The 19033-nt window shown below is 42.6% G+C and overlaps 1 protein-coding gene across 4 annotated transcripts in view; it reads right to left on the bottom strand.

Annotated features, from left to right (window-relative positions):
- The window catches only part of VDAC3 (voltage dependent anion channel 3), a 39735-nt gene that overhangs the window by 880 nt on the left and 19822 nt on the right, over positions 1-19033 (bottom strand). For all 4 annotated transcript variants that reach the window (XM_045005190.1, XM_045005193.1, XM_045005192.1 and 1 more), the window contains 5 exons: positions 16970-17122; positions 10812-10864; positions 3929-4156; positions 2694-2844; positions 49-106 (listed from right to left, as the gene is read on the bottom strand). In XM_045005190.1, the coding sequence (XP_044861125.1) occupies positions 49-106; positions 2694-2844; positions 3929-4156; positions 10812-10864; positions 16970-17122 (643 nt within the window). The remainder of the gene's footprint in view (positions 1-48; positions 107-2693; positions 2845-3928; positions 4157-10811; positions 10865-16969; positions 17123-19033) is intronic.

Below are 19033 nucleotides of genomic sequence, written 5' to 3'. Positions count from 1 at the left end.
GCCCAGTAGGAAGTGATTCCCTTTAGTATTTTGTCAGGGCTTACGTACCAGGTCGAAGGGTCTGAGTGTAACCAATTCCAATCAGGCTGGCATTATTCACTTTAGCCTAGAGGTAGAGACAGAATAAAAGTGCATGTCAAAACACCACCATCACTCCTGTTATAGGCATGCAGGCACAATAACTTTTCCACTGGAATCAGCAGCAGTCGCAGAGAAATCTACAAGCATCAGAAAGTGAACATATGAACCAGCAATGGAAAAGAGCTCTCAAACAAACAAAACCACATTTTCCCCCTCAATTTTAGCCCATTGCTCCTACCTATGACCCCTCAAGGTCTTCCACACAGTTCCCCTCCAGTCTTGCCAACTCGTATTGTTCTAGGCACTTCAATTTGCAACCATCTTGTTACTCAAGAGACTTGAACGTAACAACTACTTATTAAGTAGGCAGAAGCAACTGAAGTGGGTGGAAGGACTTAGTAACATTTATCTGAAAGTTTTTAAGGGACTGTGCTCAGCCTCTGACTAGTTCATGGGTGTAAACAGGAATGAAGGGAATAGAGATGTTATGTCTGCTTTATTTACCTCCACTCAGGAATCCTGAGGTAATAGTACATAGAGTAAACTAATGAAATTCCCAGGTGATGGAGTTACTTACCCAATACCAGGTTGTTTTTAATCTCTAATATGACAGTCACAAGATTTGTTGCTCACAGTGGGCACAAAGTGATATGATTTTAACCTCACCCATCTCCCACCTGTTGAATGGATAACTACTTCCTGATTTACTGGTCCTCTTTATGACAACATGGGCATATGTAATCTTAAAAAATCATCAAAGGGGGTGACTTTCAGAGCTGCAAGCCCTCCACTGTGAATGACATGACCCTTGAAGTTCAACCCAGGAGTTAAATAAAGGTGTTACAAACACCTGTAATGATAATGAACTAACCCAGGGAGATTAGACGTATGGGCAGTAACTAATGCAGTTACTTTGCTTTCTGAAAGAGAATCTCAAAGAGGGAGAAACCCAGGAAGCAGTAATTCTTCAAAATTATTAGGCATTACAGTGACCAGAAAACAGATGTTTGCAAGTGAATATGGCAGTATTTTTATTTAAGTAAGATTTTTGACTGCATGCATTAACCCATTCTGGAGAGAAGGGTTAATACTCCTTTGTACAGTTTGTAATCCACCTCCCATCAACTCAGTACACTACAGTTTATCATTACCTCTCTATTTGGTTAGGGTCTTCAGCAAATTTCAACCTGTTTCAAATTAGCTAGTTAAATTATTCCCCTCCCCCACCCAAGAAAGTCACCTTCTCACATGCTTTCCTGAAATCTAGATATATTGCACCTGCTGTCTTCCCTTAACTTATTCATTATAGTGCCTCACATAGGGCTAAACTAAAGTAATGGCAGAGTATGAAACCACACTGCATCACTCATAGCTAAGGGCTTGTCTATATGGAGAATTAGTGCAGGGAAAGCTGGGGTGTAAGTCTACAGCACTGTAGCAGGCAGTGTGGACTCTGCTACACGCATTAGATGTTCTCTAGTGTGCTTTGACCAACTGCAGGAAGCTTAACATATCTCAGCTTACTGGCAGTCGGTCAAAGCACATCACAGGTATACTGTAGGGTATGTCTACACTGCAGTTAAACATCTGTGGCTGGCCTGTGTCTGTGGGCTCAGGCTGCAGTGCTGTGAAATTGTGGTTTAGATGTTTAGGCTAAGGCTAGAGCCTGGGTTCTGGGACCCTCCCCCCTCACAGGGTCCCAGAGCTTGGGCTCCAGCCCAAGCCTGAATGTCTACACTGCAGTTTTACAGCCCAGTAGCCCAAACCTGAGTCAGCTGACACATACCAGCCACATGTGTTTAACTGCAGTGTAGACATAACCTAAAAGTTCTGACCAACTGCAGGTAAGCTATGTTAAGCCTATTGCAATTGGTCAAAGCACACTATGGAACTTCTAGTGGGCGGTAGCACAGTCCACACAGCCAGTTAGTGCATGATCCTCAACTGGTGTACGAGTATCTCGGTGGGGTACGCACAGGTCTTCCAGTGGGTACATCAACTTAGATATTTGCTTAGTTTTACAACAGGCTACATAAAAAGCACTAGCAAAGTCAGTACAAACTATAATTTCATACAGACAATGACTTGTTTATACTGCTCTATCCAGTTTACACAGAAATATAAGTACAATATTTATATTCCAATTGATTTATTTTTAATTATATGGTAAAAATTAGAAAGCAAGCAATTTTTCAGTAATAGTGTGCTGTGATACTGTTGTATTTTTATGTCTGATTTTGTAAGCAAGTTGTTAAGTGAGGTGAAACTTGGGGGTGCGCAAGACAAATCAGACTTCTGAAAGGGGTACAGTAATCTGGAAAGGTTGAGAGTCATTGCACTAGAGTGCTGTATATTTACACTCCAGCTTATCATACACCAATGGTCGGTATAGACAAGCCTGAGAGAGAATCTGTGTCACAGAATGAGGCTTAAGTATATTCCATAATTCACCAACAGTCTACAACATACATTCTCCATACACCAATAACTGAAAAGGGGCAGCATAACACAAGGTGCCATAGGTTTAAACAATAACCACCCTGTGCCACCAGTTTACAGCATTTAAGCAAACTCCAGTTGTGCTGGAAGTGCTAATCTGGTGAAATACTTACCGCAATGGAAGTATTTTCATCCAGCTGGTACTTAGTGGCAATGCCAAAACGGGTATTGTTACTGCCAGCAGTCCAAGCAAGATTTACTGATGTCTCAACTTTATCGTTAACCTTCTGATAGATTGACCCACCAAATTCAGTGCCATCATTCCTGTTTGTAACAGATAAAGAGTGCATGAAGATCTCTCCGGTTTGCTGGTGTTTAACCCTCCAATCACTATGAAGTCTCATCTTTCCAACAAGGTAAGTTCCTAACACCACTACCCAAACAAACCTGAGGATAACCCTAACCCTGTGGGCAGAATCAATCCCATGCTTCTCTCAGCCAGATCCATGTCTATTCACTCCCTGGCCGGACACTTCACCTGCACTCTGTAGATTCCTCACCAAGAGCTGGGTTTAGCCTGGGGAATGAGGGAGCTTTCCAGGAGCTAAGACATTGCACTAAGAGGTTTGAAATTTTGACAGAAGAGAGTTCAGCTTTTCCTTCCCAGGCTAGAAGTAGGGAGGGAAGCTCATTCCATGCAGAGCATAAACCAATGGGTTCAGAGGGAGCTACATGGAACCCTCATTGGCTAAAATAAGTCAATATAGCTCAGCTTTGGTAAGGAGCCTGAAAATTGGGGAAATGCAGACAATTCCCCCAAAAAACACTGCCTCTTAAGTACATGTGTCTAGGCAAGTATCACGACACCCAACACTGGGAGTACTTAAGTCTCCTCCCAGACAGTAATGTTAAATGTCTACTTCCACATAGAAGGCTGCCATGGTCTAGGACCATCTAAGAGAGAAAAAGGTAGTAATGCTGCATTAATCCCAATCCTCCCAGTTGACATTTTAGTACGTTAGTATGTGGAAGTGGGCAATTTACCTGAGATTCAAATTCCTTCAGTAAGAGTGACACAAACCAGCAGTCAAAATTATGTTTACTAACTTAAATTCCATAGTTATCCTAAACATACCCTCATTAAAAAACTACCCTAATTCCAAAATGTCTTTTGCACTACTAAATTTAGGGGAATAGAATTACCCTGATGAAAAGTCTCAAAAGATAGCAAATTGGGAAGTGACCCTCCTGTAACTGTCTCTTGGGGATGAAAATAAGGTATGTAAAGCCTTTCAAATCTCAGTCTGAAATCAGTGTCCTCCCTTTCTCCACCCAGTATACATCTGATGCAGTTAGCCACACAGTTTGCCTGGCACAATCTAGCCTGGCTCCTCTGGTATATACTCACACATTAGTGTGTAGTTGGAAGTCTCCTGCCTTATATCCTAATGCAAAGTTATTCTGTGATAGTTTAGACTTGGCTGTATCAAAAGCCATCTGATAACCAGCAAGCCAGCCTTCATAGCCTAGCACAGCCCAGCCATGGATGGTTGGTCCAGAAAGGTCAACGTCAATGTTGCAGCCTAGGTTTACATACTCCCGTTTGTAAGAGGTCTTCAATTTCCCACTCTTCTTTCTGTGGAGAGAAACATTTTGTTTTACCCATCCTAGCATGGGCCAGCTACATAGTATTTCTGATGTCTGCACAGAGCACTTAATACTTCATATGCCTTCAAATTTGTGAAGGGTGGGGGCTGAGATAGATATATTTACAAGCAGTTTTGTCTGTGTATGTTATTATTAATTTATAAGATAGATGCACAGACCTAAGCACCTACAGGTGTATTTTAAACATCTGAATGAATTAAATATATATAAAAATATATATGAGAGAGAGAGCGAGAGAGAGAGAGAATATGAATATATCCATTTTAGTCCTAATGCCATTTTCCTCAGTTTGTCAGCACTGTTACTGGTTACCAGTTCTAAGGATTATTAGTGGGGCCCTACCAAATTCACAGCCATGAAAAACATGCCACGGATTGTGAAAACTGGTCTTCTGTACTTCTGTACATTTTTAGTATAGGGTAAAAATACACGTTTCTCAAACTGGAGGTCTCAACTCAAAAGGGGGTTGCAAGCCTGTTGTGTGTGTGGGGGTCACGGTAGTCACACCCTAACTTCTGCGTTGCCTTCAGAACTGGGCAGCTGGAGAGTGGTAGCTGCTGGGTGGGCACCCAGCTCTGAAGGCAGCACTGCTGCCAGCAGCAGCACAGAAACAAGGGTGGCATGGTTAGTATTGCCACCTCTCTGTGTTTTTGCTGGCAGTGGTGCTTCCTTTGGAGCTGGGCAGCCGTCAAGCAGCAGCTGCTGGCCAGGTGCCCTGCTCTGAATGCTCCACTGCTTCTGGCAAAGAACGGCAGCTGCAGCGCAGAAATAAGGTGATATGGTATGGTATTGCCACCCTTCTGTGCTGCTGCTGTCAGTGGTGCTACCTTCACAGCAGGGTGGCTGGAGAGCAGCAGCAGCAGCTGGCCAGGCACCCATCTGTGAAGACAGTGCCACTGCCAGCAGCACCACAGAAGGGTGGCAATACCATACCATGCCACCCTTATTTCTGCTGCCTTCAGAGCCAGGCACCCAGCCAGCAGCTGCTGGTGTCCGGCCACCCAGCTCTGAAGGCAGCACAGAAGTAAGAGGGACAATACCACGACCCCCCCTTACAATAGCCTTGCAACTCCCCTTTTGGGCCAGGACCCCCAAGTTTGAGAGAAACTGATTTATATTTTGCCATTTTAAAAACACATATTCATGGTTTGTTACAACACCGTGAAAATTTAAGATTTAAATATCTGAAACTGTGAAATTCAAGATTCAAAAAATGCTAAGACTGACATTTACAAAAATGGACCATGAATTTGGTAGGGCCCTAATTATTAGCACTATTGCACCTAAAGCAGAAAACATGATGCTACAATCTTGGTCTACACTACAGAGTTAGGTTGATGCAAGGCAGCTTACATCGACCTAATAATGTCAGCGTCTACACCAAGGGTCGGCAACCTTTCAGAAGTGGTGTGCCGAGTCTCTTTCTATAAGTCTATAATATATAACTATACTATTGTTGTATGTAAAGTAAATAAGGCTTTTAAATGTTTAAGAAGCTTCATTTAAAATTAAATTAAAATGCAGAGCCGCCTGGACCGGTGTCCAGGACCCAGGCAGTGAGAGTGCCACTGAAAATCAGCATGCGTGCCATAGGTTGCCTACCACTGGTCTACACTGAGGTCCCTCCCAACATAACTCACCTATTACATCGACTTAAGCACTACACCTTTCATGCAGGTGGAGTTAAATCAACGTAGTTAGGTTGACGCAATGGCAGTGTACATATTGCATGGCTTAGGTCAACTTAAGTGGCCTCCAGAAGGTGTCCAACAATGCTCCATGCGACCGCTCTGGTCACGGTTTTCAACTCCACTGCCCAGCAGTGAGGTATGCAGGAACAAGCACCTCCCCTGTTAAAGGACCGTGACATTCTGAATTTTCATTTCATTTGGTTGATGTGGAGAGCTAACCTGGCAACTGCCCAGCTGAGCATGCTGGCCACATGCTCCAAATGTGCTCCTGCCTGGAGTACACAGGAAGTGATGGATCTTCTGAGTCTGTGGGGAGAAGAGGCTGTGCAGGCACAGCTGCAATCCAGCTGTAGAAACACGGACATCTATGAGCAGATCTCTCAGGGCATGGAAGGGAATGGTTACAAGAGAGACCTGGCAGCAGTGCCGTGTGAAAGCCAAGGAGCTGTATCAGGCAAACAGTCACTGTGATGCGGCACTGCAGACATACTGCTTTTACAAGGAGCTACATGCTACCCGTTGCGGCAACCCCACAACTATCCCCAAATGCCCCATGGATACATTGGACAAGTCATAGTCACTGCAGACAATACCGAGAAAGAGATGTTGGATGAGGAAGAGGAGGATGACAATGGAGCACAGATAAGTGGGGAATCCATTGTCCTGGCGAGCCAAGAGCTGTTTATAACTCCGGAGCAGTCCAGCAAGTTGCAGCATGGGCAAGTATGATACCAGTGAAGGAACATCCGGTAAGTAGCACTGATATTGCAGGGGCACATTTCTCATGTACTAATTTTTATTCGTGTTACAAGAGCTAGTGAAATAACCAGTGGAGGCAGAGTGGCTATCTGCTTCTCATTGCCTGGCACAGCTAGGCAGAAGGGACCCTGCAAAAGTTTATGTGCAGAGGTATGTCATGTAAATCCTCCACAGAGATCTGAAAGGAAACTTTCCTGCAGGTACTCTGGAATCCATTGCCGAAGATTTCTGGGGAGGGCTGCCTTATTTCTTCCACCGCAGTAGGACATGTTCCCATGCCACTCATCTATTCATTTGCAAGGCATCATTCAGCACACAGGCTAGCAGCATAAGGACCCAGTCTGTAGCCTGATGCATGCAGCAGCTGTTCCCTTTCCGCCTCCATTACCTTCAGGAGTGAGATATCAGCTAAAGTCACTGCAGCTTGTGGAAAATGGCACCAGTATTCTGTTTAACATGCTCAATAAGTACCTGGCCACAATGAAAGTGTACTGCTTCACGCTTGAAACACTCCCCTGAATTTATGCAATACAGCAATTTTCTCATATCTCTAGTCTATGTATTCGCAATAGTACCTCTGTCCATTGTGTGTTCTGCAGCTGCAAATGTGGTCTTCACCTCTCCCTTTACATTAGTGGAGAGGCTGAGACAGATAAAGAGAAGAAAGAACACAGGATGACATGTTTGTAAAGATCATGCAAGCCTCTGGATCAGCGGACAGCGAGCCAGAGGGCATGGAGGATCACTCACACACAGAAAATGGACATTCATGACAGGAGAAGAGCTCAGGAGAATAAGTGACACAGCAGGAGACGATTGCTCCTTCAGAAGAGCTATCAGACATGCACTTGTAGGTCAACCAGATTCCTCAGCAACATCTTTGAGGTCACCTCCTTCTGCAGCCTGTCCAGCACTACCCTTCTCCTCTGCCCCACACACATGGACACTTCCATGTGGCATCAGGGGCACATGACCTATCCCTACCACTCCACCCCGTGGGAGGGGACAGACAATCACAGCTTCACACACACTGATGTGTGACAGACAAGGTCAGCGTAAGTTTTTAAAAAGGAAAATGAATGTGCTTTTCCCCCTTTGCTTCACAGATATTATGAGGTGCACAGCAGGCAGCTATAACCCTGGGGATATTTTTTCACTGAGGTCTAACCTGAGTCGACTTCTCAAGTGCCCCTTCAAACAGTCAAAGGCACATTCAATAATCATTCTCCACCTGGTGAGCCTGTCATTGAAGTGTTCCTTGCTGCTGTCCAGGTGTCCCGTGTGCGGCTTCATGAGCCACAGGAGTAAGGGGTAGGCTGGGTCTCCCAGGATCACTATTGGCATTTCAACATCTCCAATAATGATTTTTTGGTCTGCAGAGAAAGTTCCTGCTTGCAGCCTTCCAAACAGGCCTGTGTTCTTAGATATGTGCGTCATGCACCTTACTAGACCATCCTGTGTTGGTAAAATGTCCCTGGTGATCCACTAGCATTTGCAACACCATAGAAAAGTAGCCTTTACAGTTTAGATACTCTATGGGAAAGCAGTCCAGTGCCAAGATAGGGATATGCGTGCCATCTATCACCCCAATACAGTTAGGGAACCTCACTGCAGCAAAACCATCCAGGATCTCCTCAATCACTTTGCCTCAATCAGTCCTCCTTACCAGGATTAATGGCCCTGCATACTTGGATCACAGTAACCCCCACGGTGGATTTCCCAACTCCAAAATGATTCCCGACTGATCGGTAGGAGTTAGGCATTGCCAGCTTCCACACAGCAATCACCACTTGCTTATCCACTGTCAGTGCAGCTCTCAGTTTGGTGGGTCAGTGAGCTGCAGGGCTGGAGTGAGCTTCACAAACAGTTCCAGAAAAGTGGCCTTGCACATTCAAACGTTTTGCAGCCACTGCTCATAATCCCATATCTGCGTAATGATGCAATCCTACCAATCGGTGCTTGTTTCTTGGGACCAGAACCAGCTCTCCACCATGGCTTCCAGCAAAACTACTTGAAAGGAATTGTCTCATTCCATCTGATGGCTCCTCTGAAAATACTGCAGGAATAGGAGCATTGAGTTTGCAACAGTGCAGAGCTGTGCGGGACCCATGCTTCTCTAGAGATGGCATACTCCCAGGTACGCTAGGCATTTGAAAAGTGAAATATTATGGGATGTAGATAAAATGAGAGGAAGGAGAAAAATACATCATGGGATGTTCGAGCTATGTTCCCAGTCACTCTCAGGAGAATGTTTTGCCCCCATGAGGCATTGCAAACCCTTCCCATAACACCCTTCACTAGATGGTGGCAAGCTGCACAGTGAGATAGCTACCCAAGGTGCACTGCTAGTGAGAACGGGCTCTGCCAACACAAGAGTAGTGTGGAGATGCACCATCAACCTGCTGCCGTGGCTAGAGGTCGACTTAAGTTGACTGAATTTTGTAATGTAGACTTGCCTTAACTCTTCACAATAGCTCAAGCGGCTTAACATCTGCAAAAAAAGTGATTAATCCTCCTCTTCTCTGAATCTTGTCCTCCCTTGGCTTCTGTGACTGTCCTCTTACGGGTCTCTTCTTACATCTCTAATTGATACACTGAAGGAGCCTGAGGAGGATCTTCCTCATCCCCCCTCCAACTGTGTGTGGGGTTCATCTGTCCTCATCTTTTTTTTCTCTACACCTTATATCTGGGTCATCTTAGCCGCAAATACAAATTCAACTTCTATCTCTATGCTGACAACTTACAGATCTTCCTCCAGACCCAGCTCCTTTTCTCCAAACAAAAAAGTCTCAGCCTGTCTCTCTGAGATCTCCTGGTGGACATCTAGCCATCAGCTCAAGTTCAACATGACTAAAACACAGCTCCTAATCTTCCCTCTCCCCCAAAGCCCTTTCCTACAAGAAGCCTCCTTTCTCTATCACTGTGGACAACAGCAGCATCCTGGCTTGTCACTCAGGCCTGTAACCTGGGCATCATCTTTGACTCGGACCTTTTTCTAGGTCCTTATATCCAGGGTATGTCTAAATCTTGAGGATTCTTGCCACATAACATTTAAGATATGGCCTTTCCCTAACCATCCAATAAGTAAAAAGCTCATCCAAGCTCTCAGTCTCATATCACAATTACTGCAACCTCCTTCTCTTGCAAATACAATTTTGCCCCACCCATATCCAATTAGAATGCTACTGCAAGAATCATTCTAATAGCTCATCACTTTTACCATGTCACCTCTCTTTAAATCCATGTAGTGGCTCCTGTCACATCAAACATCACTTGCTTGTCTTCACTTTCAAGGCCCTTTTGCAGCCTACCCCCACCATCCCTATCATCCCTTATTTGCTACTGAGATGTCAACGCATGTCTCCAAATGGCCCATGATGCTAGCCTCTGTCACCCACTTGTTAAACTTTCAAACAATCACCTTTGTGCTTTCTCCCATGCTGCCCCTCATGATTCAGTGGAGCTCCCCATAAACATCAGCAAAGCTAACTCATTATCCTCCTTCCAACTCTCCTTTAGTGTGGTGCCTACAAAAAAAACAAAAAACCCTGACAATGGTTAAGCTGGTGGTGCACTGATACCACTGCTGTTCATGCTGACTAATATTGTCTCACTGTTTCCTTGTATTCTGTTGTCTGTATCTATCTGTTATCTTTTGCCTTATACTTAGATTCTAAGCTCTTTGAGGCAGAGACTGCCTTATTGTTCTGTCTGCGCACAGCACCTAGCACAGTGGGGTCATGGTACAGACCTAGAGCTCCTAGGTGCTATGGTAACACAAATAATAAATACTACTACTAATAATAATCAGGGACACTTTTCTACTTTCACACAATCTCCAATGTTAGAGGTATAGAAGCACCATTTCTTAGTATTTTTATTTATTACATATTTTTAGATGGAGGGGAAATGACATTTTTGAGAGGAATCTATCATCAAATATATTATTATAAACCTGATATTAGCTGTGTCCTGACAAATATTCTACCAAGATCTGCAGAATAAGAAGTTCTTTATTTTTATCCAGAACGCCTACCTGGATACTGGAATACGACTATGCTCATTTATCACTGCCACTGAAGTCAGACAATTAACTTTTCGTTTGGAAAATTTAACAAATCTGTTTAATCTAATTCTAGGAATCGCTACACAAAATTGAAGTAGGATATTTACCCTGTGTTTGGTACAAATATGGTGTCAAGAGTCAGCTTCAATCCCTCAGCTAACTGCAAAGAAGAAAAGAAAAAAAAAGGTCAGATTATCAAGATTCCTTCTACTGAAAAAGATGATTTGCTTTATATTCTCTTACCTTACTATAATTCCCATCTCCTCCTCTTGTCTGAATAGAAGAGTCACATGATCTTTTGTACAAAAAGTAAGTAATTTGCAGAGAACTCCATATTGAAGATTTAGTTTGAGTGAATAGAGCAAGTAACTTCACTAGTTTTACACTTTCCCAGATACCAAAACGGTGGGCACCTTATAAATATGTACTTAGAGAGCATAAGAATGGCCATACTGGGTCAGACCAATGGTCCATCCAGCCCCGTATCTTGTCTTCTGACAGTGGCCAATGCCAGGTGCTTCAGAGGAAAGGAACAGAACAGGGAATCATCAAGTGACCCATCCCCTGTTGCCCATTCCCAGCTTCTGGCAAACAGAGGCTAAGGACACCATCCCTGCCCATCCTGACTAATAGCCATTGATGGGCCTGAACTTATCTACATTATCAACACTGAGGATGGAGTGGAGGTTCAGGATAATCTAGGCATGGCCCAATGTCTAAACAAATACTTTGCCTCAGTCTTTAATGAGGCTAATGAGGAGCTTAGGGATAATGGCAGGATAACAAATGGGAATGAGGATATGAGGTAGATATTAACACATCCAAGGTAGAAGCCAAACTCGAACGGCTTAATGGGACTAAATCAGGGTGCCCAGATAATCTTCATCCAAGAATATTAAAGGAACTGGCACATGAAATTGCAAGCCCATTAGCAAGAATTTTTAATGAATCTGTAAACTCAGGGGTTGTACCACAGGACTGGAGAATTGCTAACATAGTTCCTATTTTTAAGAAAGGGAAAAAAAAGTGATCCGGTAACTACAGGCCTGTTTGACATCTGTAGTATGCAAGGTCTTGAACAATTTTTTGAAGGAGAAAGTAGTTAAGGACATTGAGGTCAATGGTAATTGGGACAAAATACAACATGGTTTTACAAAGGTAGATCGTGCCAAACCAACCTGATCTCTTCTTTGAGAAGGAAACAGATTTTTTAGACAAAAGAAATGCAGTGGATCTAATTTACCTCAGTTTCAGTAAGGCATTTGATACAGTTCCACATGGGGAATTATTAGTTAAATTGGAAAAGATGGGGATCAATATGAAAATTGAAAGGTGGACAAGGAACTGGTTAAAGGGGAGACTACAATGGATCATACCGAAAAGTGAACTGTCAGGCTGGAGGGAGGTTACTAGTGGAGTTCCTCAGGGATCGGTTTTGGGACCAATCTTATTTAATCTTTTTATTACTGACTTTGGCACAAAAAGTGGGAATGTGCTGATAAAGTCTGCGGATGAGACAAAGCTGGGAGGTATTGCCAATACAGAGAAGGACCAGGATATCCTACAGGAAGATCTGGATGACCTTGTAAACTGGAGTAATAGTAATAGGATGAAGTTTAATAGTGAAAAGTGCAAGGTCATGCATTTAGGGATTAACAACAAGAATTTTTGTTATAAACTGAGGACTCAGTTGGAAGTAACAGAGGAGGAGAAGGACCTCGCAGTATTGGTTGATCACAGGATAACTATGAGCCGCCTAATGCGGTTTTAGGATGCATGAGGCGAGGTATTTCCAGTAAAGATAAGGAGGTATTAGTACCATTATAGAAGGCACTCGTGAGACCTCATCTGGAATACTCTGGGCAGTTCTGGTCTCCCATGTTTAAGAAGGATGAATTCAAACTGGAACAGGTACAGAGAAGGGCTACTAGGATGATCCGAGGAATGGAAAACCTGTCTTGTGAAAGGAGACTCAGAGCTTGGCTTGTTTAGCCTAACCAAAAGAAGGCTGAGGGGAGATCTGATTGCTCTCTATAAATATATCAGAGGGATAAGTACCAGGGAGGGAGAGGAATTATTTAAGCTCAGTACCAATGTGGACACAAGAACAAATGGATATAAAGCCAACACAAAGTTTAAACTTGAAATTAGACAAAGGTTTCTAACCATCAGAGGAATGAAGTTCTGGAACAGCCTTCCAAGAGGAACAGTGAGGGCAAAAGACATATCTGGCTTCAAGACTAAGCTTGAGAAGTTTATGGAGGGGATGGTATGATGGGATGGCCTAATTTTGGCAATTAATTGATCTTTGACTATTAGCGGTAAATATGCCTAATGGCCTGTGATGGGATGTTAGATGGGATGGGATCTGAGTTACTACAGATAATTCTTTCCTGGGTGTCTGGCTGGTGAGTCTTGCCCACATGCTCAGGGTTTATCTGATCGCCATATTTGGGGTCAGGAAGGAATTTTCCTCCAGGGAAGATTGGCAGAGGCCCTGGGGGTTTTTCGCCTTCCTCTGCAGCATGGGGCCTGGGTCACTTGCTGGAAGATTCTTTGCACCTTGAGGTCTTTAAACCACAATTTGAAGACTTTAATAGCTCAGACATAGGTTAGGGGTTTATTACAGGAGTGGGTGGGTGAGATTCTGTGGCCTGCATTGTGCAGGAGGTCAGACTGGATCATCATAATGGTCCCTTCTGACCTTAAAAATATATGAATCTAGTTCTTTTTTAAACCTGTTATACACAACATCCTGTGGCAAACAGTTCTACAGGTTGGCTGTGTGTTGTGCAAAGAAATACTTCCTTTTGTTTTAAACCTGCTGCCTATTAATTTCATTTGGTGATCCCTAGTTCTTGTGTTATGAGAAGGAGTAAATAACACTTCCTTATTTACTTTCTCCACACCAGTCATGATTTCATAGACCTCTATAATATTCCCTTAACTTGTGTCTCTTTTCCAAGCTGAGAAGTCCCAGCTTTATTAATCTCTCCCATGTGAGGCCTTACATTCAACTTGATGGCATTTCCTCTGTTTCCATGTATGTATATATGTAATGCAAGAACTTTTGAATGCCCCATCCGATCAATTCCGAAATTTCAGAGAATGTTCTAGACGTCAATGGCCAGAAACTTTTTATTTTGGGGGATAATTTGAGCACTGAATGGCAGGAAAATGGGGGACAAAGTTGCTGTCATCTGTTGATGGCATCCATTAACACAGGGGTCAGCAACCTTTCAGAAGTGGTGTGCCGAGTCTTCATGTATTCACTCTAATTTAAGGTTTTGCGTGCCAGTAATATATTTGAACGTTTTTAGAAGGTCTCTTTCTATAAGTCTATAATATATAAGTAAACTATTGTTGTATGTAAAGTAAATAAGGTTTTTAAAATGTATAAGAAGCTTCATTTAAAATTAAATTAAAATGCAGAGCCCCCTGGACGGGTGGCCAGGACCTGGGCAGTGTGAGTGCCACTGAAAATCAGCTCGCGTGCCGCCTTCAGCACACATGCCATAGGTTGCCTACCCCTGCATTAACAGTTTGCAGCATAACAATACTCATGCTCAGGGACAGCCAGAGGGAAAGGAGAGAGAGAGAGAGAATGCTTTATTCCCTCTCCCTAATGTTCTGCCTCTTCAAAGACAGCACCAGTTGTCCACTCCTTCCTTCTCAATCTTGTGGGAAGAAAGGTATTTCAAGGGGCATGGCAGAGAAAGACAGAACCTCCATTTGCACTTAAAAAAATTAGACAAATCTATAGAGCGAGGCCTACATGAGCAATGAAGCATGCTATCCTCTAGTGTGTGTAGGCAGCAGGAGAGGGTGCCAGAGTTTCTTCTGCTGCTGCACCAAATGGGCACTCTGGGGGCTTGATTTTAGCTGAAAACAGGTCTTGGTTTTTGATTTTCACCAAAAATCAATACAACATTCCATGAAATTTTTCAATTAATTGGAAGCAGTTTTCAGAAGTTTTACACGGCACAGAGAAATAATACTGAGCTGAGTGTAGGACCTTGCTTTGTTGGCCAACTAGTAAATCTTTACTTTAATTCTAACTTTTATTTGCACTCACAGCCCTAACTATTTAAATATTTTACATAGCTGGTTGGACAACATCTAAATAGCCCCCTTGTATTGCTGCATATACACCTCTATCCCGATATAACTCTGTCCTCAGGAGTCAAATAATATTACCATGTTATAGGTGAAACTGTGTTATATCGAACTTGCTTTGATCTGCCGGAGTGCGCAGCCCCGCCCCCAAGAGCTCTGCTTTACCGCATTATATCCGAATTCGTGTTATATTGGGTCGCGTTATCTCAGGCTAGAGGTGTATTAGTTTTTAGGTCATTAATCTTTCTCAGTGTTATGCAACCTTACGTTTGCAAGATGAAATACTTAAAAACCAGGCAATTCCAAAAGTAAGGTTGCTTAACTTTGCCATACTGCACATCTGGCAGGTACAACAATGGAGTAGCCAGACAGTGTTAATGGCTCATCGATACCCATTGAGAAAAGAATCCTCTATCCTAGAGATTTCTCAGAGGAAGCATGTACGCTATGGGGGCGGATTAATACACCTCAAAGCAAAGATCTTTCGCAAGCTGGAAGAAAACATAAAAGAGGGGAAGTGACATCACTTGCCTTTCTTCCTCCCAACTCAACACTTGGAAGAAATGTCTGGAGGACAAAGACTTTGAATGGGGGAAGGGAGTCCCAGGCTGGGAAAGAGTTCCAGCCTGTGTATTGAGGAACTGAAACCTGTTTGTACCATCTACACTGCTTAATTCAAATCCTGTTTAGTTTGCAGAACTTAACTTTTTATTTCTTAGATAACCAGCTTTGGCCTTTACGCTTGCTACTTATAATCACTTAACATCTATGTTTCTGTAGCTAATAAATCTGTTTTCTATTCTACTTAAAAAAAATGTGTTTTGGTTGAAGTGCTTGGGAAAACTCAGCTCAGTTTACAAAGACTAGTGTGTCTCCTCTCCACACTGAGGGAGGAGTGGACTGGTTAACGAACTTACACTGGCCAGGCTTTGGATCAGTACAAGATGGTATAGTTCTGGAGTGCAAGGCTGGGGAACTGGTGGAGCCTTCCTATTGATGATTCATGAGTGGCTGCGAAAGCATTCATGTAACTCAGTTGGGTGGGTGCCTGTGTAAGTGCAGTACCTGCCAGAGGTTTGTGGCTTGACACAACACCACAGTGTAAGAGGCAGCCCAGGTTGGTGGGACAGAGGGCTCAGCAGTCCCACAGTCCAGGTTGCATCCCGGGGACCCTGTCACAAACATCATATGTCCATGACACAGTAATCCTCTGTTTCTTTTAATAAAGGATAGAAAATAGTTCATAAATGCATCATGGCCAAGTTAACTTTAATTTTTAGCTCTTCCTAGTATTTGAATGGTTGTTCTTGTAACCTTAATATTGAATTATAGCTAGTTTACTGCATTTCATGTCACAGTAATTTAAGGAAAAAATTAAGATTTGGAGGTATTCAGTGTTTGCAATTTACAGGCTTTGGTGGGTTTTCCAGATCCACAGATTTGTCTAGTCTGTTGTGCACATTAAAATTCACAACTACCTTTGTCTTCAGCTATCCACCTCATGCTGTTTACAAGAGCAGCTGGCTTCACTAGCAGAGCTTGGAGGCAATTTTGAGGCAGAGAACAGGCTCAATTGTGCATCTTTCCACGCCTTAGAATAAAAGTGCCTCCTCTACCCGCTGCTATATTTGTTTTGTAATGTAAGTTAATAAGTATGTAGGGTCAAATTACAGTAGAAACCAAATGGGACAACTGCTTCATTTTTGAAAGATTAGATTTAAAACCTGGCTTAGGTCATAAATGAAAATCAAGGACTCCTCTAGTTCTTAATGGATATATTTACATATCAGAAAATAACCTCACAATTTATTAAAATACAATATGAATACTCAGAATGCCCATCTGCAATAGCAGTCGTGCTGCAAGTCTGAATGATGATGTACAGTATTGTGTGAGGACATTTGTCTGCTCTACCTGTTTGCACTACAACTCCACCTTTAAGAACATCAAATTCAGAAACAAAGTTATATGAAAATTCCCACACACTGTACAAAAAGAATGAATTAAGGTATTCCTGTCTATTCTATATTTTAACTAGTCCTAATTTACCGCAGCTCTCCTATAATTTGCATCTTCTATTGGTTTATTCTTAACACAGTATTTTTATCTGACTTGCTGAATCGCTTTCATAATTTCCACTTTCTCTTACCTTATCCTCCATGGACACCTCTGTCCCCAGGGTGTTGTCTGTGTTCCATTTCTGGGTGAATGTAAGTCCATAGTCCTTGATCTTGTATTTGGTCTCTAGACTGCCTGAGGCCTTGCCTGTGTCTGTGTTGGAGGAACCAGTGGTGGTAAATTCCTGGCAAAAACACCAGACAAGAATTAACACACATTACTTAACTAAATTTAATTTATACTTGATGAGTCCCATCCCTTTGAATCAGTAGTTCTCAACTTTTTCTGAAGCATACCCCCCACCCTTTTTTTTTTTTAAAATAAATTTGGAGCACAGCCCTTGCAAAATGTGACATTCTAATGATGGAATTGGGGACATTAATACATTAGTGGAATCAAACAGGATTCTATTTTAACTAAAATCAGTCCATTGACCTTGCTGTCTAACTCTGCATAGACTAGGAAACCTTTTAAGAGCACATAGCTTAACAGCCACAAAGTTTTCCAAGGCAGTATTTCTCAATTTCAGAAAAGAGTGCAATCCCCATGTGCCTTGTCACAATGCCACTCACTCAGATTTGCTCCAGCCACCCCTCTGTCATGAGAGGGTGGCTGGGCCAAATTTGAGCAGATGGTATTGCAACCCCATGATTAAGTGGGAAGGCTTGCTGAGTCCCCCTAGAAAGTTTGATAAGACCATAAGAATGGGCATACTATGTCCATCCAGCCCAGTATTTTGTTTTCCAAAAATGACCACTGCCAGATGTTAAAGAGGGAATGAACCGAACAGGGGAATTATCGAGTGATCCATCCCATCGTTCAGTCCCAGCATCTAGCAATCAGACATTTAGGGATACTCAGAACGTGGGGTTGTGTCCCTGACCATCTTGTTTAATAGTCATCGATGGTCCCATTCTCCATGAACTAGTCTAATTTTTTATTGAACCCAGTTACACTTTTGACCTTTACAACATCCCCTGGCAACAAGTTCCACATGTTGACTGTGCATTGTGTCAAGAAGTACTTCCTTTTGTTTTAAACCTGCTGCCTGTTAATTTCATAGGATGACCCCTGGTTCTTGTCCCTATTCACTTTCTCCACCGTTAATGATTTTATAGACCTCTATCAACTCCCCCTTCCCCTTAAGTTTCTTTTCTAACCTGAACAGTCCCAGGCATTTTAATCTCTCCTATGGAAGCTGTTCCATACCACTAATCATTTTTGTTGTTCTCTAAACATTTTCCAATTCTAATATATCGTTTTTTGAGATTAGGCAACAAGAACTGCATGCAGTAGTCAAGGTGTGGGTGTATCATAGATTTATATAGTAGCATTAAGATGCTAGCTGAGAACTGCTGCTTTAAAACATTTGTTTAATCATTTTACACCCTCATGATTTTCATCATAATACCTGGACCCAGATGACTGGATGATAGATAAAAAGGGCTCCAGAGGTGATCCTGGCAATTACGGGCAGGTAAGCCTAACTTTAGTACCAGGCAAATTGGTTTACACTGTAGTAAAGAACAGAATGATCAAACACATATATGAACACGATTTGTTGGGGAAGAGTCAACATGCCTTTTGTAAAGGGAAATCAAGGTTTCACCAATCAGACTTTTGATATGGTCAACAAACATGTGAACAAGAATGATTTAGTAGATATAGTATACTTGGACTTTCAAGAAGCCTTTGACAAGATCTCTAACCAAAGGCTCTTAAGCCAAGTAAGCAGTCATGGAGTAAGAGGGAAGGTTCTCTCATGGATCAGTAACTGGTTAGAAGACAGGAAACTGGATAGGAATAAATGGTCGGTTTTTAAAAGGAGAGAGGTAAATAATGGGGTCCCCCAAGGATCTGTACTGGGACCAGTGTTGTTCAACACATGCATAAATTATCTGGAAAAAGGGGTCAATAATTAGGTAGCAGACTTTGCAGACAATACAAAATTACTCAAGATAGTTAAGTCCAAAGCTGACTGCGAAGAGTTACAAAGGGATCTCACAAAACTGGGTGACTGGGGAAACAAAATGCAGATGAAATTCAATGGTGGTAAATGCAATGTAATGCACATTGGAAAACATAATCCCAACTA

Source organism: Mauremys mutica, chromosome 2, assembly GCF_020497125.1.
Source record: "Mauremys mutica isolate MM-2020 ecotype Southern chromosome 2, ASM2049712v1, whole genome shotgun sequence".
Classification (NCBI taxonomy): domain Eukaryota; kingdom Metazoa; phylum Chordata; order Testudines; family Geoemydidae; genus Mauremys; species Mauremys mutica.
Note: the sequence above shows the minus strand (reverse complement) of the source record. Positions and strands in the feature narration are given on the sequence as shown.